Genomic DNA, 23,129 nt, shown 5'->3' on the forward strand with positions numbered 1-23,129 from the left:
TCACTGATTTCATTAAGTGGTCATGCCATTATTTTCCACAAACACTCCCTCTTCTTCTCTTGAAACAGACCGCCCAGCAGAAAAGTGTGAGCCGTTTCTTTCAACTGGCAGTGAACAGAGAATGAACTATGAACTCCACATGCCCTTTTAGTGAGGACACAGGCCATTCACTACCATAACACGGTCGCAATCCCCCAGCAATAAAAAAAAAAAAGACACAGCGCTGTGAGGTGCATGTTTTTCTTACAGAGTCAAATGTTATGATTATTGATCCAACAATAAAAATGTGTATTTTTGGGGGAGTTTTTTTTGAGTGCAGTTATTCAGTTTAGTTTCAAACTGCAAATAAAAGAAAGAGAAGTCTGTGGTGATGCTGCGTAATTGGCTATTTCTCACATTTAACGCAGACAATGATGTGACACCGTGTTGGAGCTTTTAACAACCATCACATTCCACAGTAGCAGACGGTGTAGTTTGTAGTTGGGTGTGTTACTATAATAGCCTTAAGGGAAATTTTTTAAAGCATTTCAGATTTAGATTTTGTTCGTTGCCCCGAGGAAATCTCGCTTTGTTTATTCTCAACAATTTCAAAAAGTGAATTATGATCGTCTTGTGGTCTATCTCCCCGCCATCTGCCGTGATTTGTTTACTCTATTTGTCCCAAAAGTTGCGGAGAAAGGCGGCAGTTACTCTTCTGTGGGCAGAGGACGTAAGAGTTCATTAAGCCGTTTTCAAATAAAAAGGGGGATAATTTTTTGACGACATCCAGCTGGCGTTAACTACCGGTATCACAAAACAACCGCAGACAGCGGCGATGTTTTCTTTTTCTGAAGATTCCACGTGATTCTAGCTTTACCTCAGGAAAAGGAGCCAAAAAAAAAGTGGTAGAGATGGGCACCTGAGGCGGCCGAGTCAATAATGCCCACCTGCGGCATGTCACGTCAAGGGCTATTAGCTGGCGCATAGAGTCAGAAATACAAAAAGTCTGAACGGGGGAGGGAGGGCAAGTCCGAGAAAGGGGAAGATCGAGAGAAAGATTGATAAAGGGAGAGAGGGATGGAACACACATGGCCCCTCAGGTACAGTGTTGTATTTCAAACCCGGTTGTGAAAGAATAGAGGGGCTCGGGGTCAATCAATCACTGCATTAGCCCGCAGCTACAAAGCCTCCTCTCTGTGTGGGCCGCCTCCATGCCTCCCACAGTCCACACATGCACCTCAAGGGGGGGAAAAGATCAGGCGGCAGAGGATCGGCCACTGGAGGGAGCTCTAGGTCACCGATCAGGCCTTTGTGAACCACTGGACCCCCTCCCCCCTACCCCTCCTCCTCCTCTTCTCCAGCATCAGGGCAGCCTACCTGCACACTGGCCAGGAGGGAGAGGAGAAGGGAGGAGGAGGAGGAGGAGTCATTGATGTCAGCACAGCAAGGTAGGAGGCCAGCAAAGGAGGAGATTTCACAGATGTGGGCTGTCTTTTTTTGTGTGTGTGTGTGTGTGTCAAATTAAGAGGATAAGCAACAATATACAAGCAAAAAGATCCGCCTGCGCTTCCTGTGGCGAGGTGTAGGTGTGTCAGTGAGGATAGTGTGTTAAAACTGCACTTTTCTCAGGGGAATGCTGCATCGCCTCCTGTGACAATAACTCCTCCTTTTTACCTTTTCCTTTGTTGGTGCAGAACTCCTCGTACACCGTCGCCTCTCAGCAGAGACACATGTTCACAAAGGACAATATAGACGTGTACGTTTCATTATTAGGGTTAAAATTTCACCCCATTCCCCTTGGTTTAACTAGATGATATGAGCTGAAAACTATATATATAATACGAGCTAGTGTCTCCTATTAGTGCTGCTTTGCTCCGCATAGACAGCCACTCAGAATCAGGCCTTTCAGAGCTCAGATCTTTGCCTCAACAGCCTGTAAACACATCAGGAATCGGACTCGGGACTGTTGTTAACTTACACTCAACGGCTCCGTCATCCTGGTAGTCAGAAGCTACCGAAGCATCGTCTGACTGGGCGGAACGACCCAGACTGGAACTGCGATTGTCATCGGAACCGTCTTCTTCCCTGTCTGCTGAGTGTGTGTGTGTGTGTGTGTGAAATAGAGAGATAAAGCAAAGGAGGGAGTGAGTCAAATATGAAAAAAAGACTTTAAAACACACAGCTCGGTGTAGAATGTGATACTGTGATGATGGAGATCGGGGTGTTTTACTTACTTCGGAAGGGGAATTCCTGAGGGTTTCTGTAGAATCAAAAACAAGCATAAATCAAAATCTTACGTTGAATTGAAGTATTTTCTGTGCTCTCAGTTTACAGACATACTCAGCTCCAGTATTTGCTTCGAAAAATTTAGTAATTGTTTCCTGCAAAGAGGACCACAAAACCACAAGTTCGCTTTACCAGTGCAATGTGTCTGTTATCGTGCAGTGCAGACAACATCAGTGGAGACGGTTGTTTCCTGTGTAAACTAACGCACTTCATACAAGACTTTCAGTTTTTTGGGTTCACAGGCTGTTCATCATGTTTGGAAACTAAATCACATTAAGATGAAATTATTCTGATGATTCTTTTAATAGATAAGAGTAAGAATGAAGTCTCAAAGGTGACGCTATCACACTGAATGAGTTCTGTGTTTAAAGCCATTACAGCAATAATTACGGTTCCTGTGTAGTGTTACAAGTAAAAGTTAGATGTTGCTTTCATGAAATTACATTGTGACACTTGAGTGGTAAAGAAGCTTTCTTTAACACTGATTTAATGTTGACTTCAGAGGTAAAATCCTACCTTGTGTGGACCACCCTGAAGTTATTCAGTAAAACGAGTCGTGTCTCTTGAGTCTTTTCGCTGAGGTCCTCATCTTGAAGGATGTCTGATACAAACAGCTCACAGTCTGAGGAGCAGAGAACACAATAGGCATCGTGTTCATTACATGCTTTTCAAAAGACTTTTCAGGTAATGGGGTAAGACAATGAGGACATGATTCTTAATGGAGCACACAAGCATTTAAACAGTGTGAATGATAAACACAAATACATAATCAGGCTTCTGTTTGTAAAGTTTTATCCCTCAACACATCCTCTAATTATCTACAAAGATAAAATAAGGTGATTCGATGTCGCTGATCACAGTCAGTCATCAAAGTTTAAGAACTGTGGTTTTGCATCATGAACGCTCCTGTGCGACTAGGGCTGCAACTAACAGTTGCTTTCATTATCGATTAATCCTTTGATTATTTTCTCGATTATTTTAGTCGTTTGATCGATAAAATGTCAGAAAACGGTGAAAAATGTTGTTCACTGTTTACGTTCAAAACCAAATTTAAAAATCTGCTAAAAGCTACTCGGCTCCGTAACCACTGACTCTAAAGTTCATCTCGTGGTCTTCTCATGAACTCAAATAATCTTGCTTTTAATTTGACAAGCTTCCATTATTAATCTCTAGTTGACATTATGAGTGTATGTGATGAGCTACCTTTGTATTCTGTATTATGTGTCCTTTGTGTTTTGTACTGTTTGTTATTGTGCTGTTATTTGTTTTAATTGTGACCTGCTGAAGGGACTGCGGATGAAAAACAGCTATAAGCTAACTCTAGTGCAGTACATCAAATGGTAACATTTATGTTTAATACTCTACATGATCCCAATAAATACAACAACAAAGTCCAAGATACAACCTACAATATCATGTTTTGTCAACCCAAAGAGATTCAGTTTACTATCAGAGAAGACAAAGAAACCAGAAAATATTCACATTTAAGAAGCTGGACAACTTTTTTGTCAATCGACTAATCAATTAATTGTTGCAGCTCTATCTGCAACGATTAATCACTTTAGTGCCTGTTCCTTGTGCTGTATGTATCATTAAATAGAAGTTCATAGAGTACATTAGTAAAGTCTCATTGATGCAAATGAATGACAATAATCTTTCAAATATCAGAGTCTTTCTCTGAGTCATCAGTTGTTCCACTACGACACCTCCTCAGGGCCGGCTTCCTGAAATCATAAAACTATTCTTTGAGTGGTTTAATCTGTAAAAAAAGTCCAAAACACAAAGAGGAAATCCAAAGATATAACTTCAAATATCCGTACAGACAGAAGTGCTTATCATCAATATTTTCTTTCACCGTTTGTACTAAATTGAGCTGATGATGATGATGATGCTGCAGGCAAACAGGTCGGTCCACATGAACTTATCTGATTCAATGTCTTTACGTCCTCACACCCATATAACACAAAGCGCTAAAAAAATTATGCAAATGCTCCTCCAAAGGCCGTGTTTGCAGGTCTGGCAGTTCATGCAAATGCAGTAAATGCCAGGGTGCAACTATGCCGGGAACAGCTTACATCACCAGGCAATGGAAATATGACATGTTTTATGTTGTAAAAGGAGAATTTTCTGACCAACAGAATAAAGAACAACAAGAAAGATGCCACACAATATATGTTAGGTTGTTACTTTATGTTTTAACTGTCTAAATGTAAACAACTGGTAGAATAATGACATTAAATGTTATATCGACTACTTACACTATATTTCCATAGTTACACTATCCTTAAATAACAGGATTTAAAGAAAGAACTGCAGTGTTTAAGACGAGCATTAAGAGTAAATAATAATACAAAAACGTTACCGTCCAAGAGCCTCCTGATGTCGTCTGGGATTGTCCCCATTCCTGACTTTCACCTGTCCAACTCGACACACTTGGGTTCTCTGACTTTTTCAGACTTTTTCTGCCTTTCCACACTTTGATTTTTTTGCTCTACAAGACAACCTATGCACACCCAGCCTCTGTCATACTGTTACAACTCCATAACAAACAGTCTAGCACACACACACACACACACATTCACTCACTCACTCACAGATCAACTGGCACTGCATCTAACCACCTGTGCCCTATTGTTCTGAAACCTAACTTCCGTGCATGCATCAAGATTTGCACAAAACGGGGTGGAGCAGGTGCACGGATGACAACTTCCTCTGCACTCTAGTTTCTCAGTCGAGGCTGATGACAAGGTTTGACTGATGGGGAGAGAAAAGCCCTCAGCGTGACCGGCAGCGGCGCTGCCTGAGAGGGGATCCTGCAAACATGCAAACAGCAACACAAACTACTGAGAGAAGAGAACAGCAGGCCGGTAAACCACGGACATGATCAAGATGAATCACATGAGTCATCTCTGACCTTTATGCCTCCTTTATGACACATTCACAGCCCCTTATACCACTGATACAAAGTCATGTATTTAGTCAGGTGCTCCTGTGTGTTTGTTTGTTTAACCTAAAAGCCTGTGACCATGTATTGTTCAGTCTGAGCCATTAAATCCTCCAGAGTGAGACCTAATGGAAAGACTCAACCACAGGTGATATGTTTATACAGTAGAGCTTTGTCCCACTTTTATGATTAAATAACAGCCTAGTGGTGTGTTGAAGAGATTATCTCAAGCCTCAAATATAGCTTGTTTACTCTTCTAAATACTGCATTGTTAAAGCACTATTTTATAGAGCAATAACAGCGATCAGCCTTAAGACTACTGTTCCACATAACATAGAGCTGCAACGACTGACAGAATATTAACCAGCAACTGTTTTGATAATCGTTTTGAGTCGTTTTAAAAGAAAAAAATGCTAAAATTTTCTGGTTTCTTTAGTTCTCTATGACAGTAAACTGAATATCTTTGGATTGTGAACCATTGGGACGGGACTAAACAAGACTATTTGGGTTGCATGGACATTCTTCACCATTATTTAGATCTATGGTCATTAGCAGTGGTGGAAGATCCTCAGATCCTTTACTTAAGTAAAAGTATGTAAAAATACTCCAATACAAGTCAAAGTCCTACATGAAAAATCCTACTACAGTTAAAGTACATAAGTACTATGAGCTTGATGTAGTTAAAGTATTGCAGTAAAAGTAGTGGTTTGGTCCCCTGACTGATATATTATTATATATGACATCATTAGATTATTAATAGTGAAGCATCAGTGTTAGAGCAGAATGTTACTGTTGTAGCTGCTGGAGGTGGAGCTAGTTTCAACTACTTTATATACAGTTAGCTAGTTTAGTCCAGTGGTTCCCAACCTAGGGGTCGGGCCCCTCCAAAGGGTCAGCAGATGAATCTGAGGGGTCGTGAGATGATTAATGGGAGAGGAAAGAAGAAAAAACAAAGTTCTGATACACAAATCTGATCAGTTTTTGGACTTTTTCTCTAATCTTTGATTTTTGGTGAAATATTGGATCATTTGAACATTTATTGAAATGAAAGCATGTGAGAAGTTTAGAGGGAAAAATCACTATCTGGTGAAGCTGTTAACAACTCATAGACATCTGAAATGTGACCCCGACTACACACTGCTTTTTGTAAGACGTTAAAAGCCAAAAAGGTTGTAAACCACTGGTTTCATCTTTAACAATGTGTTGTATTTTAAAAGCTTGTTATATTATCAATTGTGTCAAATCTTCATCTGAAAAGTAACTAAAGCTATCAAATAAATGTAAGTAGGTGGAGTAGAAAGTATAATGTAGCATCAAATGTACCTCAAAATTGTACTTAAGTACAGTACTTGAGTAAATGTATTTAGTTACTTTCTACCAGTGATCATTAAGCTAACCTGGTTTAACCGTCGTTTACAGTTTACTATGGAGTTGCAGAGCCGAGCTGTTAACCTGCTAACGTTAACTGTTATTAATCAGCCGGAAATGGGTAGCTGTAAGTCACCCTCTGCTGCCTGTTGCAGGTCGACGTGTGTTTCCTGAAAGCAAATGCAAATGTACTTACCTTAATTTTCCAACCATTCACACCAAGTTTAGATGTTTTAACGTTAACAGTCGGCTAACGTTAACTTGTGGCCAACGGTTTTTCACGTCAACTTGCAGCTAACACTAAAATATTGTTAGCTAGCTAACGTTGAAGTTATGTTAACGGCAGGCCGCTCGTTAGCTTGTCTGAAATAAAGATAGGCAGAATCCGTCATTTAACAACATTATTTCTGAGTAAGTTCATATATTAACCAGCTACCGTTACAAAAAAACGTGGAAATTAGTTTTAAAAGCAGTAGGACGATGCACTTGTTGTGTTTGGGGACGTTTGTGTGGATGTTGCCTTCAAGGACTCACAACGTTTGAAGTTAAGGTACGTTAGTAAAATTGTAAATCGGAGTTGCAACGATTATACAGTTGGGTTAATCGAAACAATTTGATAATCGATTAATTGTTTGTCATTTTTTAAGCAAGTATTCTCTTCTCAAATGTGAATATTTTTCTATGATAGTGAACTGTTGGAGTTTTGGACTGTGGGGCGGATGTAACAAGTCAATGAAGGCATCATTTTAGGCCCTTGAAACTTGTTGATTGGCAGTTTCCACTGTTTTCCATAACAATAAACCCATTGATTAAGAAAATACGTGGTAGATTAATCGATAATGAAAATAGATAGTTTCAGCCTTAATTCCAGCAATATTTTGGTTCAATATTTAAGTATGTAAGTTCATATATTTAGCACCTAATGTTACTACAACGGTGTGAATCAGTTTTTAAAGTGATATATTTTATTTGTATGTTACACTGACTATATTGCTCAGGTACTGGCAGCCTTCAAAGTTAATGCTAGTTATGGTGGTGAAGTTGTAAATTCCAAAGATTAGACGATTAGTCGATCTAAAGGGACTTAATTGGAAACAGTTTGATAATCGATTAATCAATTTTTAAGCAAATATCCGCTTGTTCCATCCTCTAATATGTGAATATTTTCTGTTTTATTTTTATTGTCCACTATGAAAGTGAACTGATCTGAATTGGGCCTTGGAACTTGTGATAGGCTGACATTTTATAGACCAAACAACACTCTGATACATTAATAAAATAATCATGAAAATTAGTGCTAGTTGCAGCCTTAGTTCAAGCAGTATTTTGGTGGCAATGACATTATTTCAAAGTTCATATATTTACTACCTAGTGTTACAACAAAGGTGTGAACTATTTTTTAAACTAAAGTAATTTAATTGTGTGCTACACTTGCTTTGTTTTTCCATGACATTTGTGCGTATGTTGCCTTCATGTTCTCAGAATCAAGATCTGCAACTAACAATTATTTTAATTATCATTTTATTTGTTTTCGATGAATCATTGTGGTTTATAAAACATCAAAAACACAGAAAAATGCTCTTCACAGTTTCCTAGAGTCCAAGATGACCCAAAACCATCAAATATTTGGCAGTTTCTCCTAAAAAAAAAAACTACCTAAAAGATTATTCAATTGTCAAAATAGTTGCCTAATCGATTAATCGACTAATCGTTGCAGCTCTACCATCTATAAAGTGGTGAAATTGTAAATCAGAGATGTGGCCCTGTAATGAAAATCCAGTGGCATACAGCTGCTTTTTGCATAAAAATAAGAAAACATATCTCAACAGGGCAGGATGCAATTGATTCAACCAGGAAATACAACAGTAAAAAGCTCAATTAGCCTAGAAAATCAGTTTTTCATTATCTTCACCCTTAAAAACCTCATTTTGGCAAATACGGTATCAGAAATGAATGAAAAAATTACAAAATGAATGAATGCAGCATCACCAAATTGGTCCCTCACTATATCTGACAGGGCGTGGATGAATGGTTTATATCAGCAGTAGAGGGTGAACAGCAGTGTGTGTGACAGGGCCGAGCTTTAACACACACACACACATGTGTAGAGGAGGGAGTGGTAGCAGCAGTAATACAGATAGAAATAGTGGTGGGCCTGACTATCGCCTTATTGATCCTGTATCCTGAAACACTACAAGCAAAGCCATCAAGTAACCAAAGCTCAATCAGACGCCGTTCACATCCACACAATACACCGGATATCAATCAAAGCTGTGTTAACGCTGTAATCAAAAATACAGAATATGTAATCAAGCTCACGTTTAGCGCTGGAGATGATTGTTTCACATCCTCGGCAACATCACGCACGACATGAATCGTCTATACGCAACTTTTTGAATCATATGTGTCTGCACAAGTCACTGCACACTGGGTTTAAGTTTTTAATTCATTTTTATTTAAGTATGTAAAACGCAGATGTTTTCTAGGTGCCTCAATGATTTTTTTCCTTTAATTAAAGCAAGAAAGCAGGTGTTTTATTTTGACGGGTTCTATTATTTTGACATGTTTTTGTCTACTCAGTTTGAATGTCTGGGAAAACACTCAAATATGAATGATAGATCTCCTCATAATAGGTTACTCAGGGTTGTGTTGGCTTTGAAGCAGAAATCCCAACAGCTTGGGTGGTTATGCTTGAATAATAGAGCCGTACAACTCGCATTTATAACGACAAAGCCCCCCGATTAGATTACAAGACCACCTTCGTAGGTTTGGAGCACTGAGCTGGTGTTGCTGATGTGTGCTTTAACACCAACATGAGGACTTGTTCCTTTAGCTAAATGTGGTGCCGGGAAATGGAATAAATGGGCTTTGATGACATCACATCTTTAAAAAGAAAGTCAAATTTACGGCTTATTTATTGGAGGTTTCAGGTTATTCCATTTATAATTTGTATTTTATTTTTATAATTGAAGTTTTGCTTTTTTACTTTGCTTGTGATTTCATTTATGGAAGATATTGATTCTATATGTTTGTTGGTCGTATTGTTACTTACATCAAGGACCACAATGGAAATGACATACAGTGTGGACATTATTGTTTTTTTATTACATCAATTACACAATCAGTTGATGAACTGATTGGTCGATCGACCGTTAAGTGATTGGCCACTGTTCTAATCGTTTAAGTCAATTTCTTTAAAAAAAAGTCCCAAAAATCAATTGGTTTCGACTGCTTTAATGTGGTATTTACTGGTTTTCATTGTCCTCTGTGATAGTTAATTGAATATCTTTGGTTTTGAGCTGCTGGTCTGACAAAACAAGTGATTTTTAGATTTCAACTTGGACTCTGGGCAGTGATGGGGATTTTTTAACCTATTTTCTGACATTTTATAGCATCAATGAATCTAGAAAATAATCAGCAGATTAAACAATAATGAAAATAAATGTGAGTTGCAGCCCTACATACATTGTAAATTTTCAAAAAAAAATAGCAATTTTCCTTCAGTGTGTTGTAATATTTTTATAATTGTCTGTATTTTTCAGTATTTCATAACGGTCTCCTTCTCTGTCACCTCTCTACAGGAAGCCACGGGGTCAGAGCGAGTTGAGTCCCATGTCAGGATTGTCCCCACGTTGACCTGCGGCTGACTGGCCTCCCAGCAAAAAGCCCCTGTGAAGGTAAGAGGAACTGGGGTCCCCTCCTCCTGGAATAGAGGTTCCCTCCCCTTGACAGCTCCACAGAGCCCCAGCCACCTGCCTGCTGGGTCAGCCCCATATGAAAAGGGAAGCCCTTTGTAATCCGACGGGGATTACACCACCCAACAATGCACCACTGAAAGAGCGACAAAAGCCCTGTATCAAACGCCGCTGAGGGGGAGCACGGCTATGATCTCCCGCTACTACCAACACTGACTCCTCTGCCACCTCTCATCTCCCCAAGAGGCTCTTCAACCTCCCCCCTCCCCACCCCTCCACCTTTAGCATTCGCTGCCTCTGTCCTCCTTCTGCCCTCTCATCTCTAGGATCTGGCCTTTTATCAGCGCATTCCTTTTCATTTGCATTGCGGCGTGGGGAGGGACAGCGGGTCTCTCTGATCTGATAGAGCCAGGAGAGAGAGAGTCAGGAGGATCCTCAGGGCATGATGGGTGTGTGTGTGTGTTTGAGTGTGTGTATCCTGCCCTGCAAACACACACACACATCACATTGCATTCTCAAGATAGGCAGGAACTCTTTGCAAAGAGCAGAGGGACAAACAGTGAAGCACCCATGCCTGTCTTTCAGGCTCTGTTTGTCTTAATCTTAGAAAAGGAAGTTTAGTGGTTGAAGGGCATGATTTCACTCAAAATGAGGCATTCGCTTCTAAAAATGTGTAATTATCATCCTTAATATCCTCAGAATGCTTCAAGAACAAGTGCAAAAATACACTAAAGTTTCACATTATCTTGTTTTAAAATCTGAGCTATTCACATAAATCACAGAGAGTAGCTGTCGCCCTTTTTCAAACAGCAAATATCTGCTGGAAACACGTCACCGAGTGTTCAAACCCTCCACGAAAAAAAAGGTGTCCGGCCTGATTTCTTTTAAGGGTCTCTTGTAAATGTTTGTGTTGCTGGAGGAGATAAAAAAGAGGTAGTTTACCTTTCGGATTTCCTTTAGAATCATTGTATTCCCAACCCACCCATTGCTCAAACATATGTCAGTGTAGGGGGGCTTCGGTGGCGGCGAGGTAAAAAAAAAAAAAAGTGATGATAGATTGAGGACACAAAAGACGGAGGAGCAAATGTGTGGCCGCTAAATCTACAACCTTCAGTCAGACACACATTGACTGACTCGTGGAAAAAAAAGGGGGGGGGGTTTAGGGGTGGGGGGGGGTTACCTCAGCTTGTACTCGAATCGATGTTAGCCCCTGAGAGCATTGAATAGAAAATCATCCAAATTGTATTATGTTAGGATATATGAGCCATTTCAAAATATTAATTCAGCATTATTTGAGGTGTCTGTTAAGGATAGCAGTTACAGCTAGCGGCGCGTCGACTCGACTGACTGATTACATACCTCTATTACACGTGATATATGAATGTATGAGAGGGACCTATTTTTCATTACCAAGACATTGTCCCTAGAGGCAGTTGTTAAAGAAGAATCTATGAATTATCCCCCTGGAACAACTGGCCCCTGTCACGAGATGAGAAGGCAGGAACGGGGGAAAAGGAAAGGAAAGGGAAGGTAAAAAAAAAAAAAAGAGGGAAGGGAGGCAACGCGCTATTGATAGTAGTGGGATTGAGAGACTGGAAGGAGGCCAGAAGAATGTGTCTGCCAGTGCTTGTGATCCTGCACACTGCCGCCTCTCCCTCTGTCCAGTTAATTGGAATACAAAGCAGAGCGGGGTCGATGAGAGAGCGGTGGTGGTGGTGGCGAAGAGGAGGAGTGAGGAGGAGGAGGAGGAGTGAGGAGGGAGGGAGGGAGGGAGGTAGCTGCTGTCTGTCTCCAGCAACACTCAACCTTCAGTGCTCGCTGGGAATTGACTGGGGAACCAGCAAGCGAGACCGACACACTGTCACTGGTAAAATGAACTGTCACCTTGCATTTCTCAACCTCCTGGCAGCATCGAATTGGCCGCTTTGAACCATGTGACGTGACACTGATTGAGTTCTGGTTTCTTCTCCCCCCCCCTTCCTCCTCCTCCTCCTCCTCCTCCTGGGCTCTAAAGGAAGGAGCTGGTTTAATTTCAAGTGTACAGACTCTCCATGCAAAGTATCAACGCGCAATCACAACGTTGCTGAGCATCACCCGCGACTCGTATCTTTACACCAAAACCCTTCTCACGGATGCTCTATCCTTCCTCACCGCCCCTCATTATTTCATTGTGCTGCTTCGTTACTCTGCCTCTCTGCTAGTTTTGTTTTTCTTACGGCATATAGTCATGGCAGTCTGACAGGCACACGGAGGAGGAAAACTATTAGGGGTAGCCATTTGGATCCTGGAGGCAATCCCAGGGAGTATTAAGACGTTAACCCTGGCCAAGTCACTTGTCTCTCTCAGTTACTATGCTGATAGAGTGGGGAAAGGATGCAGTCGCAAGGGGGTGGGGGTGGAGGGGACCCAGGAGGCTGGTTGGGGCTTCAGGTCGGCTGGCGCTTCCAGATCCAATAGAGCCTGACTCGGATGGGGGGATGGTTGTCAAGAATCTCCCAGGCTGGGCTAAAAAGAGCCTCAATGCCACAACAAAGGAAGAAGAGATTGTGCCATTCATAACTAGACGGCAAGGTTTCACTGAACGATAACGGCGGGAAAGTAGTGAAAATTAAATTAATATCAGTGAAAATCGAAAGAGCAAAATCACTCGTGTGATTCTTTTAATTTCCAACATCTTTACATCATCTGAAGAAGTGCTAAAAAAGTAGAGTTTTCATTGAAATGGTTAATATAAAATGTATGGATTCCATTAAAGCATTGATATTTCCACCTTTAACCTCTTAGAGCTGCTGGGTTCGGGTGTCTAGGATACCTTCGACCTCGTCTGCTTCTCCAAAAAATATCAGTTGTTTACTTATATGGTTCAATTTTGCAGTTTTTCCTTTTTTCTTTTGCAATATTTCTTCAGTCAGCCGTTTCTCTATCGTCATAAAAGTTGGCGGACTGTAATAAAACACCAAATGGAAATATGACTTTATCCTTCTGTCCCTTAATAATTATGCATGTTTTATGTTATTGATACATCAGAATATTTTCAATATGCTCCGTTTGGTGGAAATTCGTCTCGTACACACGAACAGATAAATACCGTTGACCTCAAATAGCCGCGTTTGATATCTGCCAATAAAAATGACTCCTCTGTGGTATCTCTTAGATGACCAACCCCCCGTTATCCCCATGAATACTGTATCTAGTTTTCCTTTGAAGCTCTGGGACCCTGCAGAGTGACATGCGACAGAGGAACTGGTAGAAAACCAAGGAAGTGAGCCTGGCAATAGACTTGTAAAAGAGCCTGCAACAACTGCAAGCAGCATGGGGTACAAACAGCACTGGGTTGACCTCAAACAAAGTGCAGAGGGGGGCACGGAGATGTGCAAGATATCTGAGGGGAAAGAGGATGGCTGCTATATTTATATATATATATATATTAATAGGCGTCCTGTTTGTGCAGTCAGGTGTTCATGGTTTATTATTTTTGTGCCCATATAGGATCCGCTGTCTCGTCCGTCCGCGTCCATTAACCATTTTCTCCCCCTCTCCTCTCCTTGCCCTACATTCTCCAGGCAGAAGGCGAAGCTGATCCGAAGGTGAAAAACATCCTCCTCCTCCTCCTCCTCCTCCTCTTCTCCCGGCTGAACATCTGTCTCCGTGGTGTTGGCTGCAGCACCGATTCTGACACCTCCAGATGGAGAGCCCGCTGGGAGCGCTGAGGTATTACCTACAGAGATGGCAGGGATCACACCTCTGGAATGAAGTCCCACACTTGTTTTCCGCACCGTCCCCCTTTTTTTTTGTCGTTGAATCCGTCACTATTCACCATATCGATCGTCACCTCCCCGGTCCTTGGCCTTGTGACTCATCTCAAGAGGAAGCTTTTGGCTTTTAAAAAAAAAAAAATGCATGACAACAAACCTCTCAAGCCTTTTCTAATTTACAGTAATGGGCCGTATGGTATTTCAACTGTAACTTCTATTCGTGGAACCGTATTAATTTTTAATATAGTTGTGAGAGAAGTGCACACTCATGCAGATATATTTCAAATGATTACCGATTTCCATTTCCTAGAAACATGTTCTTCAGAGAGCAGTTTTTAGTTTGCACAAACTAGAACATTGATGAAACGGCACATTAAAAACAATACCTGCAAAAAAAAAAAATCTAAAGTATGAGCGGCCTAGAGTCGACTTCTCCGAGCCACTCTGGTGTCTTGACAGATTGACTCCGCATTCATTTGTGCCTGAACTCTGTGTGAACCTCAGCTTTAGGAAAAAAGGGCACCGACAGGCCAGTGCTGCTGGGGCAGAAAGTGTGTGTGTGTGCAAACCTAACACCCAGTGCAAATATTGAAACTGCTGCTTCCCCCTTTAAAGCATCAGATGAAACTAGGTGGTCAGGTCCGGCAAACGTTTAGCTGAAGGTGAAGCCAGAAGAAGCACCAAGATGTTAAATTACCAGTTTTTTTTTTAGAAGGAAAAAACGTAAGATGTCTAATAAAAAAACCAGTTGAACTGGAAAAATGATGTAAAAATACAAAGGGATGTCATTGCAACCTGTGTCAGCTGTGTGTCCGAGCAGAATTTGGGTAACAAATCAAGGGTGAGACCTGGCTCCCTGGAGTTTGTTGTCATGTTTAGAGCCCCTGGAGGTATTTGGAGGTGAAAAGGTCACTGGGAACCACCCCATGTGTTGTGAAAGATTCCTCTTGTCACATTATGCAAGAGGGGACTTTGGTGAGACTATTAATGGAAGGTAATACAGAAAAAAAAGAAGTTTGTGGTGTGATTCAAAAACATTCAGATTTATTATTTATTATACATTATATTTATTTAAAAATGTCAAAGTGAATAAATTCTGTTTCAAAATTAAAAGTTTGGGTTGATTAGAGACAGCAAACACTTTGAAAACCACATTCTTTTATTTTCATTTTATAGACTTTATTAAGCTAAATCATCTCAACAATTGTTGGAAAATACCCTGTAAATAAATAGTGCAAACGATGACACTTGAGTGCCCCAACACAAAAACACAGCATGGACTCATAGGAAGATTACAAAAAAAAAAAAAAAATACAAGAGCGGATGAAAGACATCCGTTCAAAGACAAAAGTTTTCTCAGCATCCAAATCAGTAACCAACGCACTATAAGCACAGACATACCCTGTATACTTCACAAGTCCACAAGAATGTTTCCGTTTTATTCTGGTGAAACTTGAGGGAGAGAGAGATGTGGAAATCTGCTCAAGTCCCCACAGTCTTATTTATTTTTAAGAAAAAAGTCATGGTTCACAGTCTTTCCCCTTGGACTTTGGGGAGGTTTCAGGGCCTGAGAGTTTCTCCACAGGTGCGGGACCGGTCACCAAAACGCAGCCCAGTTTCTCGCGTTTCTTCTGTTTCATCCTGCGGTTCTGAAACCAGATTTTCACCTGCGTCTCGTTGAGCTCCAGACTGGCGGCCACCTCCACCCGCCGTGCCCGCGTCAGGTATTTATTGAAGTGGAACTCTTTCTCCAGCTCGGTCAGCTGCTTGGTGGTGAAGTTGGTGCGGATCACGTTGTGCTGACCGGGAACCCCGAACTCTGACAGGACAGCTGTGTGTGTGGAGGAAAAAAAATGGATGAATGGATGATGAAGAAGAAGAAAGAAAAAAAAGAAAGTCATGGAACTAATGTATGTCTTTTAGATGTGAATGAAAAATGTGAGAATGAACAGAAGAATGCGCAAAACGTTAGTTGCCAAATACATTTTTCAGAACAATTTAAAACGCTTAGGCCTCATTATGTCAACTGGGTTGTGTTTTTACGCACAGTTCGCGCGCTGTGAGCCAATATTAGCTTCACATGACTTCTCTAAATTGCACGTCTGAGCTCTATAACTCAAACTTTGTCTTGAGGATGAACAAACCTGTTTTAGGAGGATTTCTCTTCACTTTCATCCAGTCGAATGTTTTAGAAGTTTCCTCCACATGATCCAAATCTTTCTCCTTGTTTTGGGGCGGCAACCTCGTGTAAACACTTTCTGAATATTCTTGCTGCCTCTGATCTCCAAAATGTAGATACTGGCTGCCTGTTGCAACTCCAGGCCCGCAACTGTCTCCGGTGTAGGGAGCCATGTTTGTTCCGAGGGGTGAAACCTGCGCGTGAACGTAGCCCCGGTCCTGCTCTGGAGCGAGGCCGTACTGGTGATGTCCGTACTCTAGATGTGACCCGTACATGGAGTTCCCCGCCGGTGTTGCAAACTGCAGATCCAAGTTGACGTGCGTCTGATGGTGCAGAGGGAGGTTCGGAGTCTGATGTGGCGCAGAAGTCGCCGCAACTAAGCGCCCGTCCGGTGCGTAACTATCACTTGTTGCGCACGAGTTGGACGACATGTATCCATGGTTTAAATTGTGGTATCCGGCCTTGGCACTGAAGATATTTGCTCCCCGGTTGCACACTGGGTAGTCTAAGTAGGAGTTCATCCTGGACTTTTGGGGCCTATTGTTTGTTCAGAAGTCGATCAAGCCTGAGCGGTCATTAATCGGTGCTCCCTGTGCCCTAACCTTCTAGGTAGTATGTCAAAGCTGTAAAAGTGCCTTCCACCCTCATATCACCTTCCTGACACACCATGTGACCCGCTAAACGCCAATGGCAAAGGACCTACAGCACTCTGTCAAGTCTGCGGGCTCGTCCATCAAACGGCTCGCATTTACATGACAAATGCTTCAATCAAACTCGCTCATCCATCTGATAAGAACACAAACATCCAGACACATTTTCAGTCTGCGGCGTTAGAAGCAGCTCCAAATGACAAATTAATAACAATTCTAAGATATGTGTGACAACATAGTGCAACATAATAATAATTAATGAGAATAACAGTGATTTATAAATAGTGATAACAAAGGCCTCCAAAAAATAGAAAAATACGACGCACAACATGCATTATTACTCGTCTTGAAGATGCTAAAAGTTATTTTACAGACTGGTAAATTAATTTGATGTCATGTGAATATATTTTTAAATATTTGGCCTATAGTCTGTTTAAGCAGTGATATTTTTCTCTTATGCAGTGATTTAATTCGTTTTCAGTTTAGCAAAATTTGAGCTCGACAACAAAAAAAATATTACGTGAGTTTGTTGAGAAGGTTTCCTCAGCAACACGCAGCAGCTTCTCCTGAATCAGACAGTTTTGTAGTGAAGTGAGTGATCCATCATGCGCTCTTTTTAAACATAGACAGCTTGTGTGGCCCACTTTGCCCATAAAAGAACAAAGACACTTTTAAGAACCATATAGGCTGTTTTTTTTTTTACGTGCTTGAGAGTTAATGACACTCACAGATTATAATATCTTTCCAACACCTATCACGTCCACAGTCATAAGAGCCCTGTAATTAACTAAGAGTTAATGTGACGTTATAGAGCTAAAGTGCTAATTAAGCTTTAACAACAAAAAAAAAGAGGAAGATTTGCTGTTTGTTTTTTTTCTAACGTTTCGGCTGCTTTACGGTTATCTCGGTGTATTAAGGCTCTCAGAGGAGTATTTAGTCCTGTTGGAGCTCTGCGTGGGTTGAAATCTCAACAAATGGCGCCTAAATAACAACAGTGAACATTGTTGTTTTAAATTAAAGGTGGATTAAAACACTTATTAATGTGTCTGAAAGTATGTTTAGAGCAACACAATGAATTAAAATTGCACAAGATGAATACATGTTTATAAATAGGGCTTGAGACTGATATTTAGGTTAATTAGTCCAATAAATAATCATAAAATACATGCATCAGTAAATAAATTAAAGGGGAAGTATTTTTTTTTCGTGGTGAGTCGAGGAGTTTCCAGAAATCAACATCTTGTCTGCTACAGATGAGTCAGTTTTGGAGCTTGCATGATTCTGTCCTGAGGAGAGCAGCTCTGAGAGAAATATGACAGATCCAGGTTTTGGTTAGCGGTGCTGCTGCTGTTGTTGTGCGTGTCATACTGCGCGTCAAACTGCGGGCCGTGCGTGAAGCCTGAAGCCGGATATTTGGAGTATTCTGCCGGGTACGCAGACTGGGATTGGTGTTGTTGGGATTTGAGCGGAGGGGAGGCCGGCTGGTAATCCCCGCCCAGATGGACATAACCCAGGCTCGATAGAGTGGGGCTGCCCGGGGCGGAGGGGGAAGACGGGGGCGAGGAGGAGGAGGTGGTGGTGTTGGATGTGTTGGGGAGGCCCTGAACCCTCTCGTCCTTCTTCTGTTTCATCCTCCGGTTCTGGAACCAGATCTTAATCTGCCTCTCGTGGAGGTTGAGCAGGTTGGCCATCTCCACCCGCCTCGGCCTGCACAGGTAGCGGCTGAAGTGAAACTCCTTCTCCAGCTCCACCAGTTGCGCGCTCGTGTACGCGGTGCGCGTCCGCTTGGAGGTCGGGGACGCGCTCGGACACTTCTCGTTGACGGTGCAGTCTGTCGAGACAAACAGTGGAGAGAAGAGGAAGGTCAGGGGGGTGTCAGCAGCAAACAGGAGCTCTTCACATGTTTCTATGTCTTTCTTTTCCTCCTTTTTTTAATTTAGAGAAAATAGGCACAAATAAACAAATCAACAAAAATGAGAAGAGAGAAAAAACAAACAGACTGAAGTATAAGACAGAGGTTAAATGTGGAGTTAAGATATTTTAAGAAGGAGTCTGGATATTATCATGTCTAATATCTAGTTTTCTTTAATTGTATGTTCTGACAGTAAATTAAGAAACTGATGGATATTTTACTCCATTAGGTTGATTTTATTAGTATTTTAAATATATCTTGAGTTTTATTTATTTAGAAACTTTGAATTGAGTTAAAGATAAAGGATGTTTATTATATTTTGCATAAATTATAAAGCTCTCTACTTGTGATTTGAGATAAATAAATAAACTTTAAGTTTAAATCAAGATATTCATTCATTCTGTTTTGTCTGCTAAAAACTCATTTTTATAAACTTACATTTCTACATTAATTTACTGTCACTTTCTTCTTTGTATTTTCCCAAAAAGTTATTTTATGATTCCTGTGAGGCCTTGTTTTGTTTTTTAAAAAGTGCTTTAGCTACAAATAAATGTTAAAACAAATCAAATGATGTGAGCTTGTATGTTTATCTTTCTGTCTCATCTCTGCCTGCAGCTTAATTAATAGCCACGTGACCTTTTGACCTCGAAAAGGAGGAAATATATAAGCTACATATTAATTTCCTCAATTAACTACGTAAGAGGAGCAATGAATGAAAAGGCCTCATTGAGAACAATCGCTGCCTTCCCCTCTCCTCCTCCTCCTCCTCCTCCTCCTACTCCTCTTCCTCCTCTTCCTCCTCCTCCAACCTGCTAATTTCATCGTCGTACAGACCTGCCATCCTCCTGCTTCCTGCTTTCTGATTTGCGTGTCTGGACTCTTTCATCCAGGGGAAAATCTTTTTGCTCATAGTAAACTTAGCGTTTTGTTGTTTTGACCTCCGGGGAAGCTGCAACGTGTCCACTCGGTGCGCAGCTGCTGCTGCTGCAGGATGCGTGCAGCCAAAGCAGTCACTGACAACATCCTCATGATGATGATGAGGATGATGATGATGACGCAAAGACTCGCTGAAGAAGTGGTGGATGTTGTTGTTGTGTGTTGTACCGCTTTTCTGCATTTCCATTAAATGTGCACCGGGGCCCCTTTTGACCTTCTGACGGAGCGCTGGCAGCCAAATGTCACATGGCAGGTTTCCAGAGAGCCGCGGGCTTCTGGCCTGAGAGGATCCAGAAAAAAAAAAAGAAGAAGAAGACAGAATCAGGGAGGAGACTAAATGATCCATCTTATCAACTCAATAGTGTGCTGACATGAATAGCAAAGCTTCTCCTTGACACAGAGGCGATGAAAATGGAGAGTTTGGTGGAAAAAAAAGACGCTCTGAGAAACAAAAATAAACCAAAATCTGTGCAGAATTTGGACTATTTTCCTTTAATTCACGCGCTGCAATTAGTGACCTCACTGGCCTACAACGAGGCTCCTTTTATATTTCATAGTTTTATTCGATAATTCCAGTAACACAAAGCATATATCATGATTTTAGTTTTTAAAAACGAGATAATTTCTTTAAATCTTTTGTTTGGTTCAGGAGGGAAACGAGAAGAAGAATAAATAGTAAACAATATCACTAATTAGTCTTCACACAGACATCCATACACATAAATAGGAATATAAAAAGAAAATACATTTAATATAAATATGAGTATATTCTTTTTATTCTGCTTTTAATAGTGTGTTTCCTGAAATTAGGCATCAGGCCTCAATAAACAACAAGCCTGTAGTCTGTTAATTTATTGTCCTGTCTCACATTTTCAAGGGAAACAAATATATATAATCACATTCTACAAAAAAACACATCCATCAAACAGCAAATAATACAGAAAGCCTCTGTGCGCTGCAGCTGTTTTTATTCTTTACATTAAAACAAAGCGCGAATTAAACAATATCTATAATTAAATTAAATCCAGCCTTCCTCTGAAATTAAACAGAGCAAAATTATGAAGCAAAAGAGAGGAAGAGCGTGAGTGTGTGTGTGTGAGAGAGAGAGAGAATAAGTCTGGAGGCATGCAGCTTTATGAACTCTGCTTGAACCGTGGCTGGAGTCAGGCTCGTAAATCATAAAGACACATAACCGGAGCGCGCGGCACAACACCCCGGCTGCCTTACCTTCAAAAAACCTACATTCATTCCGCACTACATTAAAAAAAAAAAACAAAAAAAAAACAACAACAATCCCGTACACGAAGATAAACAACCGGCTCCTCTCACCTTTGTAAAATGTGCCAGATTAGAATAATCCCCCTGCAGAGGCTGCGGCTTCTCGCATTAAGAGATGATGTGATGGTTTGCATGCCAGGAGGGTGAGAAGCAGAGTGGACAGTGTTTCTGCAGCTCACACCGCCCTGCATACTATTTCACTGTGTGTGTGTGCGTGTGTGTGTGTGTGTGTGTGTGTGTGTGTGTTAGAGAGGAGAGAAAAAAAAAAACCTCTTTTCTTTCTTGCTGATCATGCAAGCTGCAGTTTCTTGTATGCTAATAACAACCCCTGCGATCAAGATAAAGCCTTTTTTTATTTTTTACGCGCGTCTATATGGAGAAAATCTCTCCATCTTTATAGCAATTAGAGCTGAATAGAGAAACCCGGAAACATTAAGGTGGCTCAGCACATAGGAGGCACAGCTGAAATATTTTGACACCGACTCATTGTGAGTGGATTTAGATAAGGAAGACGAGCTGTTAAGAGGCATGAATGAAAACGCTTGTTTTTTATTTTTATTCTGACTCCTTTAAGTTGTTCCCTAGAAGAAGAAAGAAAGAAAGAAAACACACACAAGCAGCTACATTTCTATTTGCTTTAAACAGACCTGGGATCTTGTCCAACGCTGTAATAATAAATTCAAACATCTAGTTTAGGACTGATGCCAGAAAGATGCTATAAATCACTCCTGCAAAAGAAAGCTATCACTATTTAGTCTGCGCCATGCCATTACATTCACATACCATTACGTCTTGTTTATGTAATGAGATTTTTTTTTTTTTTTTTCAAAGTGTAATTTGAATGAGTGATCAGGCCGGCCTGGTTTGAAAGCTGTAAAGTAAAGAGGAGACAGTGTGGTCAGCAGCAGCGTCCATCACAAAACGCGCAAGTGCAGAAGTTTATAACGAGCCCCCCCCCACCCGCCCCCCCGCTCGGTTCACATGATCAGATTTGCTGCAGAGGATCGATCGGAGGCTTTTTGGCGGTGCTTTGATCTCTCCTCCTCGTCACGTTCTGCTCGATAGCTTTGATTGGCTCTTAGAGGTAATATTTAACTAATTAACACAAATGGACGTCTTTGATCTGTGAGGCGTGCTGCTGCAGGAGGGAGAAAAAAAATCCCAAATATACAACATCTGTATGTATATGCTGCTATATTGCACAGCTGCAGCTTTATGACATGGATGTAAAGTGTTGTGTGTTTTCTGTGTAGGCTACATATTGATTGGGGAGTGTTATGTCACGTGATCTCTCCTAATTGTAGGTGGAGCTGTCATTTTTGTGCCTGGCTTGTTTCTTGTTGAATGCTCCACTATTCTGTGTACACGTCTGTTTCCTGTCTTTCCGTCCCAGAAGAAGGATCCTTCCTCTGTTGATCTTCCTGACGTTCCCTCCAATTTTTTGTCCCAGTTAAAGAGTCTTTTTTTTTTTTTTTTGGCCTTAACTAAATCAAGAGTTTAAAGATAGAGGTATGCTGTACTGATTGTAAAACCCCCTCTGGGCCCCTTAAGGTAAATTAGTGATTTTTGGCTATACAAATAAAAATTGACTGAGGAAGACCTCACAGGTCAAACGTTGTGATAAATTCTTGCATGCTTCCGGTGTGCAGACAGCTTTTCCTTTTTTGTTGCTGTTTTTTTTTTTTTTTTTTTTTTTTTTTGTCCTGCACCTGTACCCGGATATAGGTTGGATCCACCTTGTATGCATCACATCGCACATGCCCCATAAATCTCCATGATGGCCTATACACACTATAAATCACTGGGTTCAACTTTTACCCAGTTTAGGTCCACACAGCAGGCAGACTATGTTAATAGGAATTAGGTTATTCTGACAGGACACTATGTTTGTATGACATTCAAATGATACACAAGTTATTAACAATCAGTAACAAACTGTGACATGTCAGTTTAAAAAGATTTAACAAGCTTTAGTTTGAGTAAAATAAAAATAACAGTAAAACTGGGTCAAAACAGCCGCTTGTGTTGAGTGGCTTCACCCAAACTGGGTCAAATATAAACCCAGTGATATTTAGAGTGTAAAATGTTGATTTAACTCGACCTTGCAGGTCAAAACTCTGGAGCTTCCTGTTTATTTTTTGTCCTGC

At 40.9% G+C, this 23,129-nt stretch overlaps 3 protein-coding genes and 1 long non-coding RNA gene across 13 annotated transcripts in view; 1 reads left to right on the plus strand and 3 right to left on the minus strand.

The window, feature by feature from the left end:
• skap1 (src kinase associated phosphoprotein 1) overlaps positions 1-5,614 on the minus strand; it is a 32,162-nt gene extending 26,548 nt beyond the window's left edge. Inside the window, exons 1-4 of one of the 3 annotated variants that reach the window (XM_042396619.1) lie at positions 4,628-5,614; positions 2,782-2,887; positions 2,214-2,239; positions 1,958-2,071 (exon numbers count right to left, since the gene is read on the minus strand). In XM_042396619.1, the coding sequence (XP_042252553.1) occupies positions 1,958-2,071; positions 2,214-2,239; positions 2,782-2,887; positions 4,628-4,667 (286 nt within the window). In that variant the 5' untranslated portion in view covers positions 4,668-5,614. The remainder of the gene's footprint in view (positions 1-1,957; positions 2,072-2,213; positions 2,240-2,781; positions 2,888-4,627) is intronic. The other 2 variants (XM_042396621.1, XM_042396620.1) reach the window with 2 other exon arrangements.
• A 993-nt stretch (positions 5,615-6,607) lies between these two features.
• LOC121886560 overlaps positions 6,608-23,129 on the plus strand; it is a 38,065-nt gene continuing 21,543 nt past the window's right edge. For all 8 annotated transcript variants that reach the window (XR_006092777.1, XR_006092780.1, XR_006092775.1 and 5 more), the window contains exons 1-3: positions 6,608-7,127; positions 10,159-10,254; positions 13,836-13,983. This is a non-coding gene — a long non-coding RNA (uncharacterized LOC121886560). The remainder of the gene's footprint in view (positions 7,128-10,158; positions 10,255-13,835; positions 13,984-23,129) is intronic.
• Positions 13,990-16,735, minus strand: hoxb1b (homeobox B1b). Its single transcript, XM_042396623.1, has 2 exons — positions 16,172-16,735; positions 13,990-15,858 (listed from the first exon to the last, which is right to left on the minus strand). Exons 1-2 carry the CDS (start codon positions 16,725-16,727, stop codon positions 15,548-15,550), a joined length of 867 nt encoding a protein of 288 aa, XP_042252557.1. The 5' UTR covers positions 16,728-16,735; the 3' UTR covers positions 13,990-15,547.
• LOC121886559 (homeobox protein Hox-A3-like) lies at positions 18,070-20,377 on the minus strand. The gene is made up of 2 exons (XM_042396631.1): positions 19,603-20,377; positions 18,070-18,687 (listed from the first exon to the last, which is right to left on the minus strand). The coding sequence occupies exons 1-2, from the start codon at positions 20,048-20,050 to the stop codon at positions 18,104-18,106; spliced, it is 1,032 nt and encodes a 343-aa protein (XP_042252565.1). The 5' UTR covers positions 20,051-20,377; the 3' UTR covers positions 18,070-18,103.

The sequence above is a fragment of the Thunnus maccoyii genome, chromosome 20 (genome assembly GCF_910596095.1).
Source record: "Thunnus maccoyii chromosome 20, fThuMac1.1, whole genome shotgun sequence".
NCBI lineage: Eukaryota > Metazoa > Chordata > Actinopteri > Scombriformes > Scombridae > Thunnus > Thunnus maccoyii.

What these genes read in the sequence shown, in the direction of transcription:
- hoxb1b (XM_042396623.1), bottom strand. Translation starts at nt 16,727, where the DNA reads ATGAACTCCTACTTAGACTACCCAGTGTGCAACCGGGGAGCAAATATC. An exon ending in GAGAAATCCTCCTAAAACAG is followed by an intron (nt 15,859 to 16,171) that starts GTTTGTTCATCC and finishes CCACACACACAG; the next exon opens with CTGTCCTGTCAGAGTTCGGG.
- LOC121886559 (XM_042396631.1), bottom strand. Translation starts at nt 20,050, where the DNA reads ATGGATCATTTAGTCTCCTCCCTGATTCTGTCTTCTTCTTCTTTTTTT. An exon ending in AGGAAGCAGGAGGATGGCAG is followed by an intron (nt 18,688 to 19,602) that starts GTCTGTACGACG and finishes TTGTCTCGACAG; the next exon opens with ACTGCACCGTCAACGAGAAG.